The sequence below is a fragment of the Hibiscus syriacus genome, unplaced genomic scaffold (assembly GCF_006381635.1).
Source record: "Hibiscus syriacus cultivar Baekdansim isolate YM2019G1 unplaced genomic scaffold, ASM638163v2 tig00110482_pilon, whole genome shotgun sequence".
Classification (NCBI taxonomy): Eukaryota; Viridiplantae; Streptophyta; class Magnoliopsida; order Malvales; family Malvaceae; genus Hibiscus; species Hibiscus syriacus.
Genome location: NW_024062758.1, coordinates 4,896,769 through 4,920,035, shown reverse-complemented (window position 1 = coordinate 4,920,035; position 23,267 = coordinate 4,896,769). Strand labels below are relative to the sequence as shown.

Below are 23,267 nucleotides of genomic sequence, written 5' to 3'. Positions count from 1 at the left end.
GTATTAATAATCCTTGGGAAAATGTATTAATAAAAGCGGTGAACGCGTACATTATCACCGGCATCTTATATAAGCTACGATTTATGCAGAAGCAAAGAAAAGCACGATTTAGTTCAGATGGAAATATCGTGGAAAGTGTTCTCGTGTTCATTAAGTCTTGTTCTTTGGCTATAAAACATAATTATTACCTCTAGCCCCTTTGATTGATCTAAGTTCCTTTGTAACTTTCCTGCGTACTTGTGGAGCAAATTAAGTACACTATCGTGTTACTATAAAATGAAGTTCGGGAAAGAATTTGCTGCTCAAATGGTGCCTGAATGGCAGGAAGCTTACGTGGATTACAGTTCGTTGAAGACGTGTTTGAAAGAAATCCATCGTCGGAAACAACAGAATCGGGAGCCGGATACCCAAGCTCGGCTTCAACGAGCCTTGACGCTTTATAGAAGCTTCAGCGGTTTGAATCGCACACAAAACAGACGTGCGAGTTCTTTCGACGATCACGATGTTGAAAGCCAAACGATTCTCGTGAATTCTGTGCGAGGAAATGGCTCGGGGAAGTACGAGACCACTTTTCTCATGGTTACAGAAGAAGGAGCTGAATACGAGCAAGAGTTCTTTAAAAAGCTCGATAATGAGTTGAATAAAGTTGACGAGTTTTATAGATCTAAGGTGAAGGAAGTAATGGTTGAAGCCGATGCACTCACTGATCAAATGCATGCTTTAATTGCTTTTCGGATAAAAGCTGATAAATTAGAGGAGGGGTTTGTTTCTGGTTCTAGTGACCGTAAGTTCTTCAGAAATTGTTTTTTATTTCCAAGTTGAGAGATTTTGTAATTCATATCCATGGCTTCATTTGCAGAAATCATGATTCACATGAACGAGTTACAGGGAACGACTGATGTTAAACAATCCAACAATGGCTGCCAAGAGATCCAAGAAGATGACCCCAAGAAATTTCCCAGTATTAGACTTGCTCCACAAGAGGTGTTGAATCATGTGAAGTTGAATCCAGCTACTTCAACACCTGCTAAAATGAATTTCAACAGGAAGAATCTAAAGAAAATCGAAAACCAATTGAAACGTGCCTTTATTGAATTTTATTACAAGCTTCGGCTTCTCAAGAACTACAGGTAAACAATGGCTAAAAACCAGTTATAAATATTTGGTTGCTTTTTCTTTCTAACTTTTTACATTGTATGCTGATTGATCTATGATACTTGTGTCTGAAAACAGCTTCTTAAATGTGCTAGCATTCTCTAAAATCTTGAAGAAATATGATAAGGTATGATTCATAGGCCTTCTTAACATCAAACACAATCCGGTGCTGTTGGTATTGATGGTTCTCCCTTCATGGCTCTCAGATGGCACTGAGAAGAGCATCAAAGTATTATATGAGGACACTGGATGATTCTTATCTTGGTAACTCCGACGAGGTAGGTGGCTTCTCAGTTCAAAAAGATCGGATAACATCGGAGAGTTCTATCGCAGAACGTTTATTGTTTCAGGTAACAAAGCTAATGGAGAGGGTTGAAGCCACATTCATCAAACATTTCTCGAATTCAAACCGGAGTAAAGGCATGAACAAGTTGAGACCAAAAAAGAAGAAAGAAAGGCATAGGATATCATTCGGCACAGGTCAGCTTTTCACTTTGAATGGCATAGGAAGATGTTTCGTTTTTTTTAACATGAAGATATTTATCGTAAAATGATCTTTCAGGCTTCTTCGCTGGCTGCACAGCGGCCCTCGTACTGGCTCTGGTATTGATTATACATGCTCGCAATATCCTCGATAAGGAAGGAAGAGCTCAGTACATGGAAAGCATGTTCCCACTATATAGTTTGTTTGGTTTCATGGTTCTGCATATGCTTATGCATGCTGGGAATATATACTTTTGGAGGAAATACAGAGTTAATTACTCCTTCATATTTGGCTTCAAGCAAGGAACAGAGCTAGGATTTCGGGAAGTTCTTCTCTTGAGTTTCGGTCTCGGAACGCTAGCACTCATTAGCGTGGTCTCCAACTTGGACATGGAAATGGATCCTAAAACCAGAGATTATAAAGCATTGACTGAACTACTCCCTTTAAGCTTGCTTATGGTAAAAACAAAAAACTATTTGATTTCATAATCACAAATCCGAATTCAACAAAACAATCTCCTCATCTTTTTTGCCATTTTTTTAATCTCTACCAGCTTGTGGTAATTGTATTACTCTGTCCTTTCAACATCCTTTATCGCTCAAGTCGCTTCTTCTTGCTCACAACTTTGTTTCGTTGTATCTGTGCTCCTCTCTACGTGGTAAATATATATCGTAACTTCAATACCTTTGTTGTAGCTGAATCAGTATATTGGGGATTCATCTGTGATTTGCAACAATGATGCAGGTCCGATTTCAAGATTTTTACTTGGCAGATCAGTTTACTAGTGAGGTGCAAGCATTCAGAAGCCTGGAATTTTACATTTGTCATTATGGTTGGGGAGATTTCAAACTCAGACAAAACACATGCAGATCAAATGACATATTCAACACTTTTTACTTCATTGTAGCTGTAATCCCCTACTGGTCTCGTCTCCTCCAGGTATTTTCACTTCCGTTTCTGTTTCAATTCATTTCTCAAAAAATGAAAACAGACTTCAAGCTTTATAATCCTTGTTCAAACTGTCAGTGTGTACGAAGGTTCTACGACGAGAGAGATTCAATGCAAGCATTCAACGGATTGAAGTACTTTCTGACAATTATTGCTGTGTGTACGAGGACTGCTTATGGCCTGGACAGGGGAACCAGTTGGGAAGCATTAGCTTGGACGTTCTCAGCCATGGCAGCTATCTATGGTACTTATTGGGACCTTGTTGTCGACTGGGGGCTTCTTCAAAGGCAGTCCAAGAACCGCTGGTTGAGAGACAAGCTTCTAATCCCTTACAAAAGTGTATATTTTGGAGCAATGGTACTAAAATGAAACATATAATGTCTTCCAAAGCATGGCAGAATAGCTATCAGTTTCTAACAAAGCACATAAATGCAGGTTTTGAACGTGTTGCTGAGATTTGCGTGGTTGCAAACCGTGTTGAATCTAAATCTGTCATTGCACAGAGAAACATTGACTGCTATCGTTGCTGGTATCGAGATTATTCGACGTGGCATATGGAATTTCTTCAGGTTGGAGAATGAACATTTGAACAATGTGGGGAAATTTCGTGCGTTTAAATCGGTCCCACTGCCTTTCTACAGCGATGAGGATGAAGACCGTACGGATTAGATTGCTGCAAATATCAGGGAGATGAAGAGTAGAGAAAGCCAAGTTTTATTTTTGTTCTTCTACTTCTTTTTATAAAAGAGATGGTAATGGAAGATAGGAAACGAACTGCACATGAAAAGTTTGAGAATATTGTATATCATAATCCTCCTAAAACATGAAGACTGAGTTTTTAAACTCAAAATACATGAAAAGTTTTGTCCCGAATAAATGTGAAAGAACATCACAAATCAAACGTTTTATTCATTTGCTTACTGCTCAAGTAGGTAGAAGTTACTATTCATGTCAAGTGCCAAATTGACAAGGAAGTGGAACTAGACACAGATCATGTTTTCTTCTCAACGAAGCACCGAAAATCTCAGCCATGTCAAGATCTCGAGGTTCCATTCCATTAGGAAGCTTCCAATCAAAATGATAAAGTAGATTTGCAAGTATAAGTTCAACATTGGCAATACCATACGACATCCCAGGACACATCCTCTTTCTTGCACCAAAAGGGATTAGTTCGAAATCTGTTCATTTGTAGCTAAGTGGACATTCCATAAACCTCTCTGGTTCAAATTTGTCAGCTTCAGTCCAGTAATTTTGATTTCTTCCTATCGCCCATGTATTAACTATGACCCTATATTTGGGTGGTATCTCACATCCCATAACCTCACAACTTTCTTGGCATTCTCTGGGAAGTAGCAAAGGAGCTGGTGGGTGCAACCATAGTGTCTCTTTGATGACTAGATTGAGGTACTTCAGCTTAAAAATGGCGGATTTATTAACATCTTCTCCACCCCAAAGACTTGCCTCGCCTCTGCTTGTGCCTTTTGCATCACTTGAGGATTTCTCAACAGTTCAGACATTGTCCATTCTACTACTGAAGATGTGGTTTCAGCCCCAGCCAGGAACATGTCCTGAAATGGGATTATTGTCTCCAATGAACCATAAAAAAAAAGACTGAAAGTAAAGAATTTAATCAACACTAACCATGAGAATTGCTTTGATACCGGATGTTGATAAAGGAATTTCAAAATCTCCACGATCCTGAATATCCAGAAGGACTTGGACAAAATCATCTACTTCGTTTTCCTGTTTCATTGCAGCTTTATGTTCTTGAATGACGCTTTCGAGAATCCCATCTGCTTCTCTATGTAGTCTCCTCTGTTTAGGCCTCACAACATTGATCAAATGAAGAAATTTGATGGAAGGATAGACGTCAACAACACTGATACCTCCAAACAACTCAACAATGCCAGGAAGGAGTTTCTTGAATGCATCTTGCTGTTTGAATCTGGCCCCAAAGGCTGTTCTTGAGAGTATGCTAAGAGATAAAGAATACAACAAGTTCTTCAGGTTGATAGCCAGCCCAGATTTCGATTTTATGGTTTCTACCAAATGATGGACCTCTTCTTCCCTGATTGTTCTAAATGACTGAACTCGTTTCTGGCTCAAGAGCTCCAGCACACAAATCTTGCGTATTTGTCTACTGTAATCGCCACGGGAAAACACCATGTCTTGAAAGTTGTAGGTTATCCTCATAGCAGCATAGAGAAAGGGCCGCACAGCAAAAATGGAGTCATGAGTTTTCATGAATTATTTAGCAGCTTCAGCTGAAGAAATGACGACAGTTGGGACTTCCCCGAGTTGAAGAGGCATGAGGGGGCCATACTTGTGTAAGGTATGGCTCATAAATAAACCGGTGTACAGGGTTAATTTTGTAATTATGTACCAGGGTTTTCTATTATAAATAGAGATGTAACCTAAACCTATTATCATTGAATAAAAATTCTCTAGCGCCGCCTAGGCACCGAGGACGTAAGCACATTATCGAACCTCGTTAAAATTCTTGTGTTCTTTCGTTTACTTTGCCCGATTTATCAACAATTGGTATCAGATGTCAGGAGCAAAATTCGAAGTTGCAAAATTCGATGGTCTGGGTAACTTCGGATTATGGCAAACGAGGGTGAAGGATCTGTTGGCGCAACAGGGGATCCTGAAGGCTTTGCGACCTACAAAGCCGGCGTCGATGGAGGAGGAAGATTGGGAAGAATTGCAACAACGAGCGGCAGGAACCATACGATTATGCTTGGCGGACGAGGTTATGTCTCACGTCATGCATCTATCGTCTCCAGACGAAATTTGGAGGAAGTTGGAAAGTCAGTTTATGTCCAAATCCTTAACGACAAAACTGTATCTAAAGCAGCGGCTGTATGGGCTGAAGATGCAGGACGATCATGATTTGGCGCAACACATGAATGTCTTCAATCAAATCGTTTCTGATTTGACTCGACTTGATGTAAAAATTGAGGATGAAGACAGAGCGATGATTTTGTTGTGTTCGTTGCCTCCCTCTTACGAACACATGGTGACTACTATTACATATGGGAAAGAGAATATCAACGTTGAGGAGATTACTGCAGCCTTGTTGGCTCACAACCAGCGGAAGCAGAATGCAGGGGAAAACTCTCAAGCCGATAGCTTATATGTCAAGGGTAATCAAGACCGTGGACGGAAGCCAGAGAAGGCATGGTCTGGCAAGCGAAATTCCAGATCCAAATCTAGGGATAAAAAGACAATTCACTGTTACAAGTGCAAGGAGGCGGGACATATGAAGCGAGACTGTCCGAAGTTGAAAAAACAGACTGATGAGAAGCGTGATGTTTCATCCAAGTCTGTGAACGTGGTCGAGGATGACAATTCTGATTGCAATGAGGGTGATATATGCTTTCTATTTCAACGACTCAATTGACGGATGCGTGGATTCTTGATTCTGGATGTTCTTATCACATCACGCCAAATAGGGAATGGTTTTCGACATACAGGTCGGTTAATTCTGGTTCTGTTTATTTGGGTGATGATCAATGTTGCAATATTGTTGGTATTGGTGATATCAGAATTAAGATGTATGATGGCTCTGTTCAGACGTTGAGTGGTGTTCGACATATCCCAGATTTGAAGAAGAATTTGATTTCTTTGGACACTTTGCACAAGAATGGTTTTATCCCTAAGGCTGATGAGGATAGGGAAACCATTCAAATTGTTAAAGGTGCTTTGACTGTGATGAAAGGAAAGATGACTGCAGGAAATATTTATAGATTGTTAGGGAGTACAGTTGTAGGTGGAGTTCATTATGTTAAATCCTGTGATGATACTACAAAACTATGGCATATGCGTCTTGCTCATCTTAGTTAACGTGGTATGACAGAATTACACAAAATAAATCTGTTGCATGGTGTCAAAAGCTGTAAGCTCGATTTTTGCAAGTATTGTGTTCTTGGTAAACAGACTAAAGTCCGTTTCAAGACTGCGAAGCACACAACTCAAGGGATTCTTGATTATGTGCATTCTGATGTATGGGGGCCTTCCACGACATCGTCTTTGGGTTGATCTAGGTATTATGTTACTTTTATTGATGATTTTTCACGGAAAGTTTGGATGTATTTTTTGAAACAGAAATCTGAAGGTTTTGAGAAGTTCAAGCTGTGGAAAGGAGAGGTAGAAAACCAAAACAGGACAAAAAATCAAGTGTTCGCGGTCTGACAATGGTACGGAGTACACAGATTCACAGTTCTTACACTTCTGTAAGGAGCACGGGATTAAGAGACATTTTATAGTGCGTAAGACACCACAACAGAATGGTGTTGCGGAACGGATGAACAGGTCGTTGAATGAAAGAGCCAGATGTTTTTTTGGTTGTCCTGTTTATGTGCATGTACCTACTAATGAGAGATCCAAACTTGATGCAAAATCGAATGAGTGCATTTTTCTGGGTTACAAGAAAGGTGTCAAAGGATTCAAGTTCTGGGATCCAGTTGCGAAGAAAATTGTGATAAGTAGAGATGTTGTTTTTGATGAACAATCCATGTTGCAACAGAAGAAAGACATGACAATGGTGGATTTTGAGCAGTTTCCAGTTGAGAAACCAGAAACGTCTCAGCCGACTTCTGGTGGTTCCACTACGGATGATTTGCAGGATTATAGTCTCGCCAGAGACAGGGTGAGACGGATGAATATAAAGCCTCCAAGTAGATTGGGTTTGAAGACTTGGTCTCTTTTGCACTTTTTGTTAGCAGTGATGATCCGGTTACTTTTCATGATGATGTTACTAGTCAGGAAAACGACAAGTGGATGGCAGCCATGGTTGAGGAGATGGAGTCTTTGAATCACAATCGTACATGGGAGTTGGTTCCCCTTCCTGAGGGTAAAAAGCCGATTGGTTGCAAATGGGTGTATAAGAAGAAACCAGCAGTAACAGAAAAAGAGGGGGAGAAGTTCAAGGATCGTTTGGTAGCAAAAGGTTTTTCACAGCAGAAAGGAGTTGATTATGATGAAATCTTTTCTCCTATGGTCAGACACACTTCAATCCGAGCAGTACTTGCATTGGTGGCCAGTTGGGATTTGCATTTAGAGCAGATGGATGTTAAAACTGCTTTTTTGCATGATGATTTAGAGGAGCAGATCTACATGCGGCAACCTGAAGGTTTCACTCAACCTGGAAACGAGCATTTAGTTTGTAAATTGAAGAAATCTTTGTACGGGTTGAAACAGTCTCCAAGACAGTGGTATAAACGGTTTGACTCCTATATGATCAAGATTGGCTACAATCGATATGAGTATGATTGTTGTGTCTATGTTAAGAGCCTTGATGATGGTTCTTTTATTTTTCTATTATTGTATGTTGATGATATGTTGATTGCTGAGAAGAACATGGATGATGTTATCGGTTTGAAAACTTTATTGAGTCAGAAATTTGATATGAAAGATTTAGGTGCTGCAAAGAAAATTCTTGGAATGGAAATTTGCAGGGACAGAGACTCAAGGAAACTGTGGCTATCTCAACGGGGTTATGTTAAAAAAATGCTAGAAAGGTTTACGATGAGCAGCGCAAAACCAGTTAGCACTCCATTGGCGAACCACTTTAAGCTCTCATTAGAACAGTGCCCTAAGACAGATAAGGAAGCTGAAGATATGGCAAAGGTTCCGTATTCTAATGTTGTTGGCTGCTTGATGTATGCAATTGTATGTACCCGTCCTGATTTAGCTCATGCTGTTAGTCAAGTTTGTAAGTATATGTCTAAACCTGGTAAGCAACATTGGGAAGCAGTCAAGTGGATCTTTCGGTACTTAAAGGGTATTGTGGGACATGGAATTGTTTTTGGTAGTCAACGAGATAATCCTTTGGTTGTAGGATATGTGGATTCAGACTATGCAGGTGACTTGGATAATAGAAGATCTACGACAGGGTATGTTTGGTGGAGGACCTATTTGTTGGAAGTCTACTGTTCAATCTGTTGTGGCACTATCTACAACTGAAGCTGAGTACGTGGCAGCGGCTGAAGCTGTAAAAGAAGCTTTATGGCTCACTGGTTTAGTGAAGGAGTTGGGTGTTCAGCAAGGTGGAGTTCAGCTGCTCTGCGACAATCAAAGTGCTATTCACTTAGCTAAGAATCAGGTATATCGTGTTAGAACTAAGCACATTGATGTACGTTTTCACAAGATCAGAGAGTTGGTTGCATCTGGAGAGATTTTGTTTCAGAAGGTACACACTGATGAGAATGTCGCTGATATGTTCACCAAGCCAGTTACAACAGACAAGTTCAAGCATTGCTTGGACTTGTTGAATGTTTCAAGTTGTTAAAGAAGTAAGGTAACCCAACCCACATTGAATGTTTCCTAAGGGGCATGATATTCGCCAAGGTGGAGATTTGTAAGGTATGACTCATAAATATACCGGTAAAGAGGACAAGGGATGGAGCGGAGTGAGCGAAGCGAACGCATCGAACATCAACTGTCCTTACAAAGAAAGTCTTGTAGAGGGGGTTACGATTATATGGGTTGGGGGTGCGGGGGCTGCGCCTCCACGGTACGGTATAGGGTTAATTTTGTAATTATGTACCAGGATTTTCTATTATAAATAGAGATGTAACCTAAACCTATTATCATTGAATAAAATTTTTCTAGCGCTGCCTAGGCACCGAGGACGTAAGCACATTGCCGAACCTCGTTAAAATTCTTGTGTTCTTTCGTTTACTTCGCCCGATTTATCAACAACTTGTGAGCCAAACGGGCGAGGCAGTGATGAGGTTGAGTACCAATAAGGAGGTGTAAGTTCCCGATGAGTGGCAGTTTTGGAGGGCCTGGTGGTAGCTTTGATGGAAAGTGATTAGATTTGGAGTTCATCCATGTCCTCAAAGTCATGAATATGAAGATCAGAGAGGTGAAAAGGAGTAGAATACAGGGGAGCTGGTTTTCATGGCTGCACTGGATCCCCGGAACAGTAATATTTCAGGTGGAGTTATGGAAGAAAATAGACTGCACTCCAAATTTTATTACGTTCTTTTCATTGGATTAGCGATGCCCGAGAGGATCTCAAACCTTTTTTTTTAAATAATTTGATCCTTTGATCAATAAAGTCCGAATGTTGACCGCTATGATGTTGATACAAGAATTTAAAAGTGAAATTTATTCAAAAGAATAAAATTAATTTAAAAATTAACTTATTATCATTTACCATGAACTATCGTCAATTGTGAATCATTATATTAATACTATAAATCATTATGTTACTGTCGTGAATGCTATGTCGAGTGTCAATCGTTATATTAATACTATAAATCATTATGTGAATGTCGTGAATGCTATGCCAGTAGCGTAATAGTCAACATTTAATTGTCAACAACAATATTTCAGGTGGAGTAACATGAAAGAAAATAGAGTGCACTCCAAGTTTTATCATGTTTTTTTATCGGTTTAATGATATATGAAGACCTTAAACTTTTCTAATGAATTAATACGACCCCTAAATATTTTTACTTAAACTAAAAAAAGAAATTAATTTGATTATTTAACCGACAGAATTAAATGTTAACCATTACAATAATAATATGATAATCCATGATAAATAACAACGTGATAAACAGATTAAATTGATCTTTTGATCGAAATTAATGATCAAATTGATTTAAAATATTAAGCTCATAAGTAAATAAAATTCAACTATTATTAAGCTTACAAGTAAATAGTTTAATCATGAGCACTTCTATCCGTCACAATATGTTAATGAATGAGGAGTCTTAACTATAATAAAACATGTTTAAAGTGATGATACACTTCCCACATAAAGATAAAATAGGCATATCTCTGAAATCCACCACTCAAAGCTGACAATGGCAATTAAATTACAAAAAAAGCCGTCACTTACGACACTTCCACCATATCCATGTGGAAAGTGTATACTCTGTTAGCCGCCGCACACAAACAAAATAAATAATATTAGCCGCAGCAGTTATTAGCAGTATTGATGAAATATATAACATAAAAATACAAAAGAGTTTAAATAATATTGTTAATTTAAAAATTATAAAATAATATTATAATATATAAATATTAAATATTTATATTTAATATAATAAACATAACATAAAAATTTATAAATTTTTCCTATTTATAAATTTATAAATATTTATATTTTATATGTATATAAAGAAATAATTATTAATTAAAAATAAGATAATTATAATTCTACAAATTTTATGAAATTATTATTTATTATTTATATTTTGATTTTACTATGTTTCTATATTTTTAAATGTAAATAAAATGTAACAATTGGTAACATAATTGACTGAAATTCAATAAATCAATAATATAAATGATAAAAGTATAATTATTTTAAATTAAATAAAGAAAATATACAAATACAAAAGATAATTTACCAAAAAAAAATATTTATCTTTCCATTTTTCAACTATTTAATTTTCCATACTCAAATTTTCTTCTAATCAAGTCAATATTAAATAACACTTCCACTTGAAAGATTAGGTTAAACTTCTTTAGATACAAATCAACTTTGTCTGATGACTTGTATATATTATTAAACTTTCATAAATTTCAATTATAACACCAATTTAGTTTTATATTAAGTTATGTCACTCTACCATTAAGTTAGTAATGAGGTGACGAAATGAATAACAGTTGTTGACGTGACGTGACCTGTCACATCAAAATAATATCATTTTGGCGACGATTATTGATACACAAAATGACATCATTTTAAGCATAAACTTTAGGGTCGTATCAATTTTGTCACTAAATTTTTAAACCATTTATTTTTTGGCACTTCACTTTTTGGCCGTTGACGACAGCCAAGCATCGCTAGCCACCAGTCTTTTTTTGTGGCAACCAAAACATTCACATTTCACTCATCTTTCTTCTCATATGATTGGTTTTACATGAAACACACTTAGAATCGACGAAAATCTATTTTAAAATTTGACGTATTAATACTCTAGTCTCTTTAAATAACTGTCCGATGAGATTAGTTTTGAGGTATGTTATTCGTGTTCTTGAAACAATGCTTCTCACCATTCAGATTTTCGAATAGAACACCCAAAATCATTTAAATCTAAGAAAGTCTCTAAACATCTAAAAAATGGTAATTTTTTCTGTTTAATTTCGTCGATCTTGAGTGAATTTTGTAGAAAATGAATCTTATGAGAAAAATGAAGAGTGAAATACGAACATTTTGATATCAATTTTACTGTTAAAGACGATCAGTGACGGGCGATGCTTGCTTGTAGACGGCGGCCGAAAAGGTAAATTGTTTAAGAGTTCAATGGCAAAATTGACACACACACCCCTAAAATTTAGGGTCTAAAACGATATTGTTATAGACATCAAAATAGTCGTACAAAAACGATGTCATTTTGGTGTGGCATGCCACATCAACAACCATTAGTCATGTTATCGTTCCGTTAGTGACCTAATGACAAAGTGATATAATTGAATGTAGAACTAAATTCAGTGCAATAATTGATAAAATTGAAAGTTCAATAGTATAAACGAGTTAACGAGCTGGTAATATACTTATTAGTGGTATATGATATAGTTTACCCAAAAGATTATTATTAAATCTCTTATTAAAATAAATGGTAAACTATATGGATGGTTTCTGTTGTTATCGGTCTGATTAAATTTGGTCACCAATTGAAAAATTAACTATGTTTGGTCCCTTATGTTATCATTCCATTCGATTTTGGTGTGGAACCCTTAGTATCCTTAACCTTTCCAATGTCACCAAAGAGTCTCCTCTTTATGTCTTCGGTACCCATCTCATAGAGCTCTCGAAGCAAGCCAACACGATGATCCTCATTGTTCACAATGAGGGTAGTCAAGATTATGTCACTTGTTTCAACTGGATGAAAACAGAGATAACCAACATCATCCGTGTATTTGAGAACTTCGAGAAGTCAAACGAGGAAGATATAATGACAGTCCATACGATTTCGGTCGTATCGCCCTATGCCACCATGAACGTCGACATATTTAGCTTCGCAGAAGACAAATGCATCAACATAATCATCTCACCGTTCCATAAGGAGTAAAAATTGACGGTCATATGGGAGTTAACAACTCCAATTACGCTAATATGAACAACGTGTTAATGAGCACAATGTGCTCCTTCACCATGCTTGTCGACTGATGGATCAACTCGAAAGTCTTTGAATAAAATATAACACCCAAATCTCAAAGATTCGAGTATCAGACGGAATCAACGAAGTGGCAAATCATTTTTGATGTCGGATAAATCCAATAGTTTAGTTCACACTCATTATCTCTCGTTTCTGAGCAATTTTAAGATACTCATCAACACAATTGGGGATCGGCGATATTGACATCTTGTACCGTGAGATGTGTAAGGTGTCAGTAATCGTAAATGATAATGCAATCATGGAAATCCGTGGATGTCTAATGTTACTACAATCATGGGCTTGGCACAGACTTCACTTTTTAACATCGATCATTCGAACTGCTGTTGATTTTCCTCCTGCCAAAAGGTAATATTTCTATTTGGTTTTGATTTAAAATGTTAATTATAATTTTATTAAATATTTTTATTAAAAGAAATTGATGAATTTTGATTTTTTAATTGATTTACAAATGGAGAGATAAAATAGAAAAATGGAGTTGGTGCATAATAATATCAAATAGTTTATGTTGAATATCGACATTAAAAGCGAAAAAAGGTATATATAATATCAACATCGAGTTTAGGTTATGGTTACCTTAAATTTTGATTTTTAAGATAATATTTTTTACATGTATTTTACAGTTTATTTGGAGGTCGTACGTCGGTGATAAAATTACTTTGTGTGTGTCGCAAGATGTTTGGGATGGTTGTCAATATTGGTGCGCTGTTACACCATTGATCTATTTTGCTTTTGTGGAGTTCCAACATTCGGAAAGAGTGTTGAGGCAGTTTGACTTTCACCAACCTATTTAGGGACCTCCGCGCGATCATAGCAAGCTCCATAAATTGAATGCAAATGGTAAGCATGACACGAATTGGGCTATGCATCATATAGAATTGGGCTATGCAAGAGGGTCGTCATTGTTAGCTTTTACTCCTATTTAAGATGATGACTTTGATTTCACCAGTTCGACTTACCGAAATCAAATGCACCACCATCGTAGACATTGTCATCGTTCGCCAAAACTGGTTCCTCAGTTTCTTCATCTTCGCTGAAATCATCATGTCTTTCTCCCTACTTATTTTCAGCATTAACATCAAAAGTCAATTCCGACTTATGTATATTTCTCGTCCCATACTCTGTTACTGCGTATGTCCCACCGACTTCATTTCAACTTTCCAATAGTGCCATAAAAATGTTTATCAACCTATATGTCGAGTCCTCAAGCTCACTTCCAAAAGTCATTTAAGATGAACTTCCAACCACATTTCTTGATGACCCAGGAACATATAATATGTTACACACCTCAACAAATAACTCAAAAACTGCAACATTTGTTGATTCATGTAATTCAATCATGATTTCAATATCATCTACTTCTACTGATACAGCGACATATCTAACTAGATTGAGACATACCATAAACATATACTTCAAACTATCTACAGTAGATCGAATTCTTCGTTTTATCCTCTCCTTTATTTCTACAAATGTGATGTCCTTTTTAACATCATATTTATAGGTCTTTTAGATTAAAAAAAACAACTATGATCTCATTTTTCATAATGTGATGTCCATTGGTTTTCATGCAAAACAATTTTTCAAACAAGTTAAAGATTGTCATGTTAGGATTCGAATCAAGATGACGTAAATAAAAAACTGAATTAGAAAAAAAAAACTCGCAATAGAATCTCTAAGTCGAATATTAGTAATTACACCCAAAAAAATCTCTAAAACCCTTGGTTGACACGACAATGACCTAAACAATTTCGTTTTTGCTATGCCATGTAAGACAACAATCTCTATAACCAGAGTTTAGTTATTTCTCAACATCCGTGAATGCATCTACAAACCGAACTTCTTGGGTCTGAGATAAGTAGAAGAACCCTGACGCAAACCAGGCATTGAAACTTGTTGCTGCTGCTCTGTTCTCTTCTGTCGTTCCTTCTCCTTGCTTTCTTTCTCTGCCTCGGCTTGCTCCTTCCTCAAATTTTCCATTTCCTCTTCCATGGCACTCTTATTCTCCTTTTGTTTTTTCTTATGCTCCAACAATGTCGTATCCGATTCTTTCACCGAAAAGAACATGGGACCTAGTTCAGCCAGCCACTGCGGCTCCACTGCCGAAACGCACTGCATGTACTCCTTTGTCGTCAAAATCAATTCATGATAAACAACATACTCCGGAGTATAACCCAAACCATAAAGAGCACTGCTGGGGTGCAAGTGGCATGGCATCCCATTCCTGCAATTAACATACTCTCCAACACCCTTTAATCTTGCAGCATTGTGGAAGTATGCAGAACAAACGGCTTCGCGGATAATGTCCCAATCATAACCACAGGATGTTAGCGGAATTTTCAGTGTCTTCAGAATATCTAATAGCTGAGATCTCACCTCTCGGGCTTTCTTCAACCCTTTAACATGCAAAAAGTGATCGTTACACCAGTCTCCTCGATACTGATTAGATTTCCATTGCTGATAAACATTGAGCAATGTCAAGTGATCAGATTCTGGTACAAAAAACTTTTCCCTGGCAGCATCACTCTCCTCTGCTCTATCCTTGGGTCGAAAAAACACTGATGGGACTGAAAGCATTGAAACAATGGTCAAAACCTCATCTAGGCATTCTAGCCGTTCACCCATCAGAAGCATCTTGGCAAGTGGAGGATCCAATGGGAACTCCACCATTTTCCATCCAATGTCGGTCAATGCCCCCACATTGTTAAGGGCGCCCAGGACCCATAACTGGTACATAGAATTAAGGATATTTTCCTGTGGTGGTGGATCCATGAAATCAAAATCTAGCAAGTTTTCTATTTTGAGCGACTTGAGCAGCAACACCACATTGCCAAGGTTGGTCCTTTGTATCTCAGGCACAGGAGCTGGCAACATCTCATTTAAGTATGCACTCTCTGTATACAACCTATAACATGTGCCAGGCCCTGTTCTACCAGCACGTCCTGCACGCTGGTCGGCACCAGCTCGACTAACAGGAAAAACTTGAAGGGCATCCATACCCATCTTGGGGTTATAGACTTTCATTTTACCATAACCAGTATCAATAACATAAAAAATCCCATCTACAGTCAAGGATGTCTCAGCTATGTTAGTGGCAACAATGCATTTGCGAGCTCCGTCTTCAGCCTTATGGAATATCTTTGCCTGCAAATCAGCAGGCAACTGGGAGTATATTGGGAGTATGAGTAGTTTAGGAACAGCTTTACTGGAGGAGGAGGTAAGCTGTTCAATTCGTTCTGCAAGTGCATGACAAGCAGCTTCAATCTCATCTTGGCCAGTCATGAAGATGAGGATGTCACCCGGAGGGCTCGTTATATGAATAGTCATGGCCTGCTTCACTGCAGCTTCAACATAATCTTCCCAAGGAGTCTTACTGTACAGAATATTGACGGGAAATGTTCTACCAGGAATATGGAAAATTGGTACACTGTGAAAGATAAAATGACAACCATCTATATTAAAATCATTAGAGGAAGATGTCGGCATATGTTGATATTAAAACAAGACACTTTACCTTCCAAAGAAATTTGAAAATTTCTGTGCATTTAGTGTCGCAGATGTCACAATAAGCTTGAAATCACGGCGTTGGGCAACTACCTTTTTCAATATTCCAAAAAGCACGTCAGTGTTTAGTGATCTCTCATGTGCCTCATCCATTACAATGACACTGCAATATTTGCAAAATTGAAAGTAAATAACATAGATTTCACCACTAATTCATTTATCAATTGGGATAGACAAGAAAAATAAGATAAAATTTCTCCTCACCGATACTTGTCAAGATCGGCATCTTTTAATGTTTCACGAAGGAGGACACCATCAGTCATATACTGTAAAGTTGAAGAATATAAAAAAAATTAGCATGTCAGATCAAAAGCAAACACAACAAAGGAGTAGAGACAATGCTCCAAACAATTATTTGGGAAACTAATAAATCGATTTTAGACCAAAACAATGGAAAGATGGCCAAACCACTGGAATTGAAAAGACATAGTGCATTCTTCATCCCAAAAGCTAAGAATATAAGAAATGTAAATTATGCTTGTGTGTATAAAGATTTGATATTGACTTCTAATAAGAACTGAATGACTCACCTTAATTATGGTGTTTTGTCCGGTCACGTCTTCAAAACGTATAGCATAGCCAACTTTATCACCCAGCTCTGTCTCCATCTCTTCACTAACTCTTTTTGCAACACTCATGGCAGCCACACGCCTAGGTTGGGTACAACCAACTACACCATTTATAGTGTACCCATCTTCATGAAGATACTGTGTAAGTTGAGTTGTTTTCCCAGAGCCAGTTTCACCCACAACGACAACTACTTGATTTTCTCTAATCACCTGTCAACATACAAGAATAGAATAAGGAGAAGGTCAACAAAAACTTGGTACTTTAAAAATAGTCAGCATGATATAATACACCTTTAAAAATTAAAAGAAAAAGGACAAAAACCCAAAAAATTTGGGGAGGAACTTTTACATTCCTTTCAGACAGCTGCAGATGTCCAAGGTGGCTAACTCCCACCGGCCCCAACCTCAAAGGGCAAGTGGTAAGCTAAAGTTGTTATTTGATTCAAACTTATATCAACATATAATAACAGATAAATGTCAAACCTGCAGCAATTCATATCGAACGGAATATATGGGCAAGTATTGACGCTGCTCTGCTATGCTTTTGGACATTGCAAATTCACTTACAGCCTCCCCCTTCTTCAAATGCTGTGAAAATTTGGCATCTTCTTTGAAATCAACTTCACCATGTTCGCCTACTTCAGCAGTGTCAGCATCAATCTAGCATCAAATGAAAAAGAAAGTTAACTGATGAAATACATTTTCACTTTTAGTAAAAATAAAACGTCAAAAATAGTAAAATACATTTTATAAACAATACCTGTTCTGCTGTTTTCTCAACTCCAAGAATATCACCAAGTTTAGAGCCGGCAAGCTCCCAAAATCGTTGGCGAGATTTGTTCATGCTTTGCTTCTCATGAACTTCCCTAACCAAATTAGATCCTTTGCGTGAAATTATGGCCATATCTGATGTAGGATCTTTTATGGGCATGACTGGCTCTGCTTGTTTCGTGAAAACAATTCTGCCATCCAAGAATGGAGGTTTTGTATCTGTGACAGCAAAATATACAGAACTTTTAGCCAAACATATGAGCATTTCATATATCAACAGAAAGATCATAATATCCTCTTACCATGTACAAGAAGAATCACTTTGCGTTCGTCCTCATCATCAAACTCAGTTTGCACCTCAGTACCTCTAACAGCTCCGGATCTTAAAAGCTGCCGGTCTTCCCATTGAGCATTATCAGCAGTAAGCTGAGACAACTTTTTGCTCTGAGCAAGGGACATCTTAGTCCCATCTCTTCGAACCTGTTTAGGAGCCGATACAATTGTTTAGAGACCATTTTATTCGGCAACCGACAGGTCACAGATTCAAGAGAGAGAGAGACATAGAGGTGGGGGGAAATGTTCAAACTGAGACAACATAAGCCAGGAAAAAAAGTAGATAAAAGTTGTTCATTCTACTTATTTTAATATCCAAATATGAAGGGCAATAAAATGAAAAAGGAATAGCTCCTCCACTTTTAAATCTCTGCAAAACATTTAACCCTAACTACAGTGGCTTGAAAATTAGTAAACAAAAGGTGTTAAGGATTCAATCTGCAGAAGATTATTTACTTCTTACATCTCATCACTTATGTTAAAGTCATACTCAATGTCATCACTAATCAAGCTATCAATTAGCTATTATTCAGAACTCAATGTCATAAGATATTATGAACCCTAAGATAATAAAATTTTTTAATCAATATCTTTGTATACATGTTACTAAGGTCTATAAACACATGTTTAGATCTAGACTTGCACAAGAACAAGCGAAGGTACAACATAAAATTAATAAGATTTTCAATCAAGCATCCAACGTTTTATCATAAATGACAAATACTTTGCACATAAAAGATTATTTGATAATACAGCACTAGAGCAATACCAGTCTTTTGGCCAACTCTGCCTCTTTCTTTTGGAATGAAGCTTCATCCCCAAGAAAAAATGACGAACTATCAGCATCGAACATGGTATTTCCTTCTTCTCTATCATACCTACACAAGGATATACCAGCAAGGAAAGTTGAGACAACTTTTCAGCAGAATTCATAGAAGCACAAATGAATGACAGAATCGCCATCAATGAACAGTCAAAAGTCACTGTACTGAATAACAAATCAAATCCCCATTTTCATTATAAAGTACAATATATTTTAATACTGAAACACGAAATCAGAATATACTCGATCTACGATGAATTAAATAAATAACTTACCATGCACGGTCTGAATTATACTCCATCTCCAAGCGCATACTTTCTGTAATCTCGTAATTGTGTTCTTCTTCCAAACCCTTCTTATCTGCTTCGTCCTAAACAGTAGAATAACAAATTATGATAAAAAATTAACATTGACAAATGTATAAAGAATAAAAGATTACTGTACTAAGGGGAAAAGAGTAAAAAAAGAGAAATATTACAGCCTCTAATCATTATCAATTAATAGTTCATTCATTTCCAAAAATATTACTTAAAAGAAATATCTAAGAGGGAATAGAGAGAAAATTAAAGAAAATACGAAAATTCCTTATACTACCTCAAATGACTGAGAATTTTCCCTTGAAAAGCTACGCTGGTGAGGTGCCCGACCATATCTAGAACTTGAAGATTTTGCAGATGCCCCAGAGGCTCGTATTGGAACTGGAGAAGGAGATGCATAGTCCCAAGGAGAGGCACCAACTGTACCAAATTTCAGCACAAATATAAAATTAGTTTTATCTTTCAACTCAAAAAATTGAAATAAAAGAAGAAATGAACAGTGGATGGCATCAAGAATAAGGACAGCTTTACTTTCTGACTAACATACCAGTTGAACGAGGAGTGTGGTCTCCCATCCATGGAGAAACTAATCTAGCATCAGGTGAAGTCCCAACAAACATTGGAGATGGAGAAGGTTGATGGCGCCTGCTACTGCCAGAGTAACCATCCCAGTGTGGTGTATCTTGCCATTCCCATCTCCCATCATCCCAATCAGATCTGCCTACAAAGGATTAAGATATGAGTTACCTTCTTGCGCATCCGCAAAGATGCCGGAAAGATGGCATGAATCTATTAGAGTACAAACTCTAAGCAGCATGTTGACATAATAAATTACCAATAATATTTTCAAACCTAAATATGTCTTAGTTCCAAGTAATGGAGTTTGGATGCATAATCCATCATCCCCATAACACCCATCCCCAGAAAAATGCACAAGTTAATTTTTTTTTTTGCATGACAATCAAAATGCAAAAGTTATTTCAGAGATAAAGTACCCAAACTTGCATCTGTTTAGTATGAAGTATCACATACCAGGTGTCCAACTTTCATATCTACTTCGGCTTCTTCTATAGTCTTCACCATATCGACCATGGGTATCTCTTCTATCATCATAATAGTGTCTCTTGCTTGCGTCCCTGTTTTCACTTCTAGAATCATCACCAAAACATTTTCTCTCCATACCATGTTCATCTCTCTGATACCTAGGGCTCTTAGAAGAGACGGTACGGGAACTCCGACTAGGTGAAGCTCGAACCTTTAATTAAAAGAATAATCAGATGTATATAAGGTTTAATAAGTTTGCAGAATAAAAAGTATAACAAAATGAATAAAAGAACAATATTGACAGCAAGTTATTCACATACATCTGAACTCCTATGTTCTCTTGAGCGAGGAGTACAACCCGTATCAAAAATGCCTCCTCTGTCAACAGTAAGTGCACTTTCTGCAATATAGCAATAACAGAAATAAAAATTGAATAACTGAAAGAAAGGGAGAGAGAAAGAAAGAAAAACATAATCGCAGGAAAAGCATAACAATGTAAAAAAATGTACTTCAGACAGAAGAGAACCTTTGAAGCTTGTTAAAAGAAAGGGATTACCAGTGGAAAAAGTTGTATACTATCAGGACCACCACATTAAAAAAACCACCAACCCCAAGAAACCACAAAAAACCCACAAAAGGCAAATGTAGCACAAAGATTGTTTCATAACTCTAAACCACAAAGTTAAGAAAGCATGTGCTGGAAATCTATCTCAATTCTCAAATGTCAAAGCAGGTCATTAGCATGCAAACAACTTTAGTTGTACTATGTCCTCTATAAATCAGGTTGTCATCATGCTATGCCTCAAAGTCAACAATACAGGGTTATACATCCAAAGAAAATAAAAGAAAAGAAAAGAAAATGCAGGTATAAATAACAATATTTGTTCTGCCAAAATACATTAAGACAGTTTGTGGACTGAAGAGACTGAAAAACCAATCAGAAAACATAACAGATTATGTCTGCCCTGTACACTTTCGTATCACCTTTACTATTTTACGGGATCAATTCTCAAATACTCAAACAAGAACTTACACATGCAAACTTTGAATGGCCTAATGACAGGCATCTGATAATTTAATTATGCTGCCACTTTCCATAAGAGTTTTACATGAAACTTGAAGAAATGTTTTTAAAAAAATGGGTAACAAACACAATTTCTTAATTAAAAACCAAACATAACTTCAATATCTTGCTAAGTTATTTAAGAAGAAGTAAATAAATAGATTACCAGTATTAGTTATTACACTAGCTGTCTTATCACGATAGTGTCTGCTAGTGTGGCTTCGGCTTCTATGTGTAATATTACTTCTAGTGTCTTCAGAAGATTCAAACCCGTCGTCCACATCAATAGATGCCGCAATGGAGGTGATTTTTTCTTTAGGAACCTTGAATCCATCATCAACCTTAGAATGTCCTTGCTTCTCTTTAGCACGAACATCCAAACCTAATAATTAAAAAAAAACTCAATTAACAAACAAAAGGCTAATTGGAAGCAGAAATGCCTAAAAGAAGCATACAAGTAAAAGCTGTAATGGAATACATAGGAAGAAGAGAAAAGACTAGGTGTTACTGCTAATAAAAATTTTGAAAATAATATGCACATTCAGGCAATACAAACATGCTATAACTTTCTTTCTTTTTTTCTTGACAGATAAAATCGACAAAGAAAAAACAGAGTGGTAAAAGTACTCTCAACAACAAAACCATCAGAACAGATACACTCCGTGGAAGCAATTATTGCAAAGAAAGCTGAATAAGGGCACAAAAAACTCTACTGGAAAAACAAACTGATGTCCAAAGAAACAGAAAACAAAGTTAAGTACAAGAAAACCAAAAGAATCAGGTCATCTATAAATTTAACCTCCAAACCATTAAAGATACTAGTAGATGGACAAGATTTTGAAAGTGAAGCAGTAAGACTGCTAGCAAACTTACTCATAGTTAATCAATACAGTTTATTATTTGTAAAGCGATACCAGCTTCCTTCAGAAAGAAGATACAATAAGAATGATTAATATATCAAACTACTAAAAGTTCCAACAATTCTAACGGTTAACCTTCACAAGTTAACCCACAATCAAGCTCCAGGCAATTTCAAACAATCAATTAAATTTTAGAACCTAAAAAGAGTATAATAGCGGCATCACTATGTCAAAGCAAAAATATACCTAAAACAGATTTCTTGGCAGCCGGAGATATGTATTTGGGTCTATCCTTTGGAACAAACAATCCCCCACCACTGCCTTCATTGACCACTTCAGGTTCCAAGGTTTCCATCGTCTTATTCACATCAAAAGGCTGTTTTAAAAACATTCAAAAAATCAAAAATCCAATTCCAAACCACAAAATCCATTCAAAACTTAAAAGAATTAATAAATAATTAACCAACCTCCATCGCTGAACTCAACGAAAATCCACAATAATAACCTGAAAATACAATTAAAGAACAAGGTTTACACTAACTTAAGGTAAATTAAACTCTATTCACCTACTAGTGATCGAAACGAAATAAAGCCAAAAGCAAAACTTACAGTGATTAAAGGAAACTGGAGAAAATTAACGAAAAATCTATAACTTCAAGTTAATTTTGCCGAAGAGTTATGAATGATTTCAAAAGGCTTAAATAAGGGTGGACGATGCCCTATGCCGAGACCGGGAGGGACTTCTATTTCTTTTCCTTTTTATTTCTAATTTGTGTGGGATTTGAAGTTGAATCAGCACGGCGTTAATAAAAAAAAAAATGAGATAGTAATAATTCAACAGCAGTACGACGGCGTTTCTTTTAATTTGTTAAAGTTCATTCACAAAATTTATTAAGAATAAAATTTTTAGATTATAATAATATTTTTATAAAAGTGTACTTTTAATATTTATATTATATTATTTGATTTATTTAGATAGAGATATTAAATTATAATATTTGATTGAGAGAATTCTTTTAAAATAAATTTTATTAAATTATTTTAATATATTTATTTTAAAAAATTATAATTAAATACTTTTATAAATTTTTTAATCTACTATATGTCATTTAAAATTTAATGAAATTTTAGCTAAGTGATTATGTTGAGACCTCGAAAATCTTGAGAATTAGTTTCAAGATTCATTGTAGCTAT

At 36.5% G+C, this 23,267-nt stretch overlaps 2 protein-coding genes and 1 pseudogene across 3 annotated transcripts; 1 reads left to right on the top strand and 2 right to left on the bottom strand.

The window, feature by feature from the left end:
* The first annotated feature begins 209 nt into the window (after nt 1-209).
* LOC120128792 (phosphate transporter PHO1 homolog 7-like) lies at nt 210-3,363 on the top strand. Its single transcript, XM_039146421.1, has 10 exons — nt 210-784; nt 860-1,130; nt 1,234-1,282; nt 1,362-1,433; nt 1,506-1,635; nt 1,718-2,097; nt 2,193-2,297; nt 2,384-2,578; nt 2,666-2,944; nt 3,023-3,363. The coding sequence occupies exons 1-10, from the start codon at nt 277-279 to the stop codon at nt 3,254-3,256; spliced, it is 2,223 nt and encodes a 740-aa protein (XP_039002352.1). The 5' UTR covers nt 210-276; the 3' UTR covers nt 3,257-3,363.
* Nucleotides 3,364-3,510: 147 nt separating this feature from the next.
* LOC120128859 lies at nt 3,511-14,133 on the bottom strand (annotated as a pseudogene).
* A 247-nt stretch (nt 14,134-14,380) lies between these two features.
* LOC120128978 (pre-mRNA-splicing factor ATP-dependent RNA helicase DEAH7-like) lies at nt 14,381-22,814 on the bottom strand. Of its 2 annotated transcripts, XM_039146584.1 has the most exons (17): nt 22,683-22,814; nt 22,541-22,578; nt 22,320-22,449; nt 21,380-21,595; nt 20,471-20,550; nt 20,139-20,361; nt 19,654-19,827; nt 19,384-19,526; nt 19,065-19,159; nt 18,736-18,844; nt 17,936-18,113; nt 17,623-17,852; nt 17,346-17,522; nt 16,824-17,072; nt 16,498-16,559; nt 16,244-16,396; nt 14,381-16,156 (listed from the first exon to the last, which is right to left on the bottom strand). In XM_039146584.1, exons 2-17 carry the CDS (start codon nt 22,544-22,546, stop codon nt 14,557-14,559), a joined length of 3,825 nt encoding a protein of 1,274 aa, XP_039002515.1. In that variant the 5' UTR covers nt 22,547-22,578; nt 22,683-22,814; the 3' UTR covers nt 14,381-14,556. The 2 variants fall into 2 exon arrangements, with proteins under 2 accessions (XP_039002515.1, XP_039002516.1); XM_039146585.1 differs by lacking the exons at nt 20,471-20,550; nt 21,380-21,595; nt 22,320-22,449; nt 22,541-22,578; nt 22,683-22,814 and having other exon boundaries at nt 19,654-19,823; nt 20,139-20,267.
* Nucleotides 22,815-23,267: the final 453 nt, after the last annotated feature.

Excerpts from the sequence above, each read along its gene's own strand:
- LOC120128978 (XM_039146584.1), bottom strand. Across the intron at positions 21,596-22,319 it reads TGCCAAGAAATCTGTTTTAG|GTTTGGATGTTCGTGCTAAA; the intron begins GTATATTTTTGC and ends TTTAATTATTAG. Across the intron at positions 20,362-20,470 it reads GAGAACATAGGAGTTCAGAT|GTTCGAGCTTCACCTAGTCG; the intron begins GTATGTGAATAA and ends TTTTAATTAAAG.
- LOC120128792 (XM_039146421.1), top strand. The coding sequence starts at position 277 with ATGAAGTTCGGGAAAGAATTTGCTGCTCAAATGGTGCCTGAATGGCAG. Across the intron at positions 1,283-1,361 it reads TCTTGAAGAAATATGATAAG|ATGGCACTGAGAAGAGCATC; the intron begins GTATGATTCATA and ends CATGGCTCTCAG. Across the intron at positions 2,098-2,192 it reads TCCCTTTAAGCTTGCTTATG|CTTGTGGTAATTGTATTACT; the intron begins GTAAAAACAAAA and ends AATCTCTACCAG.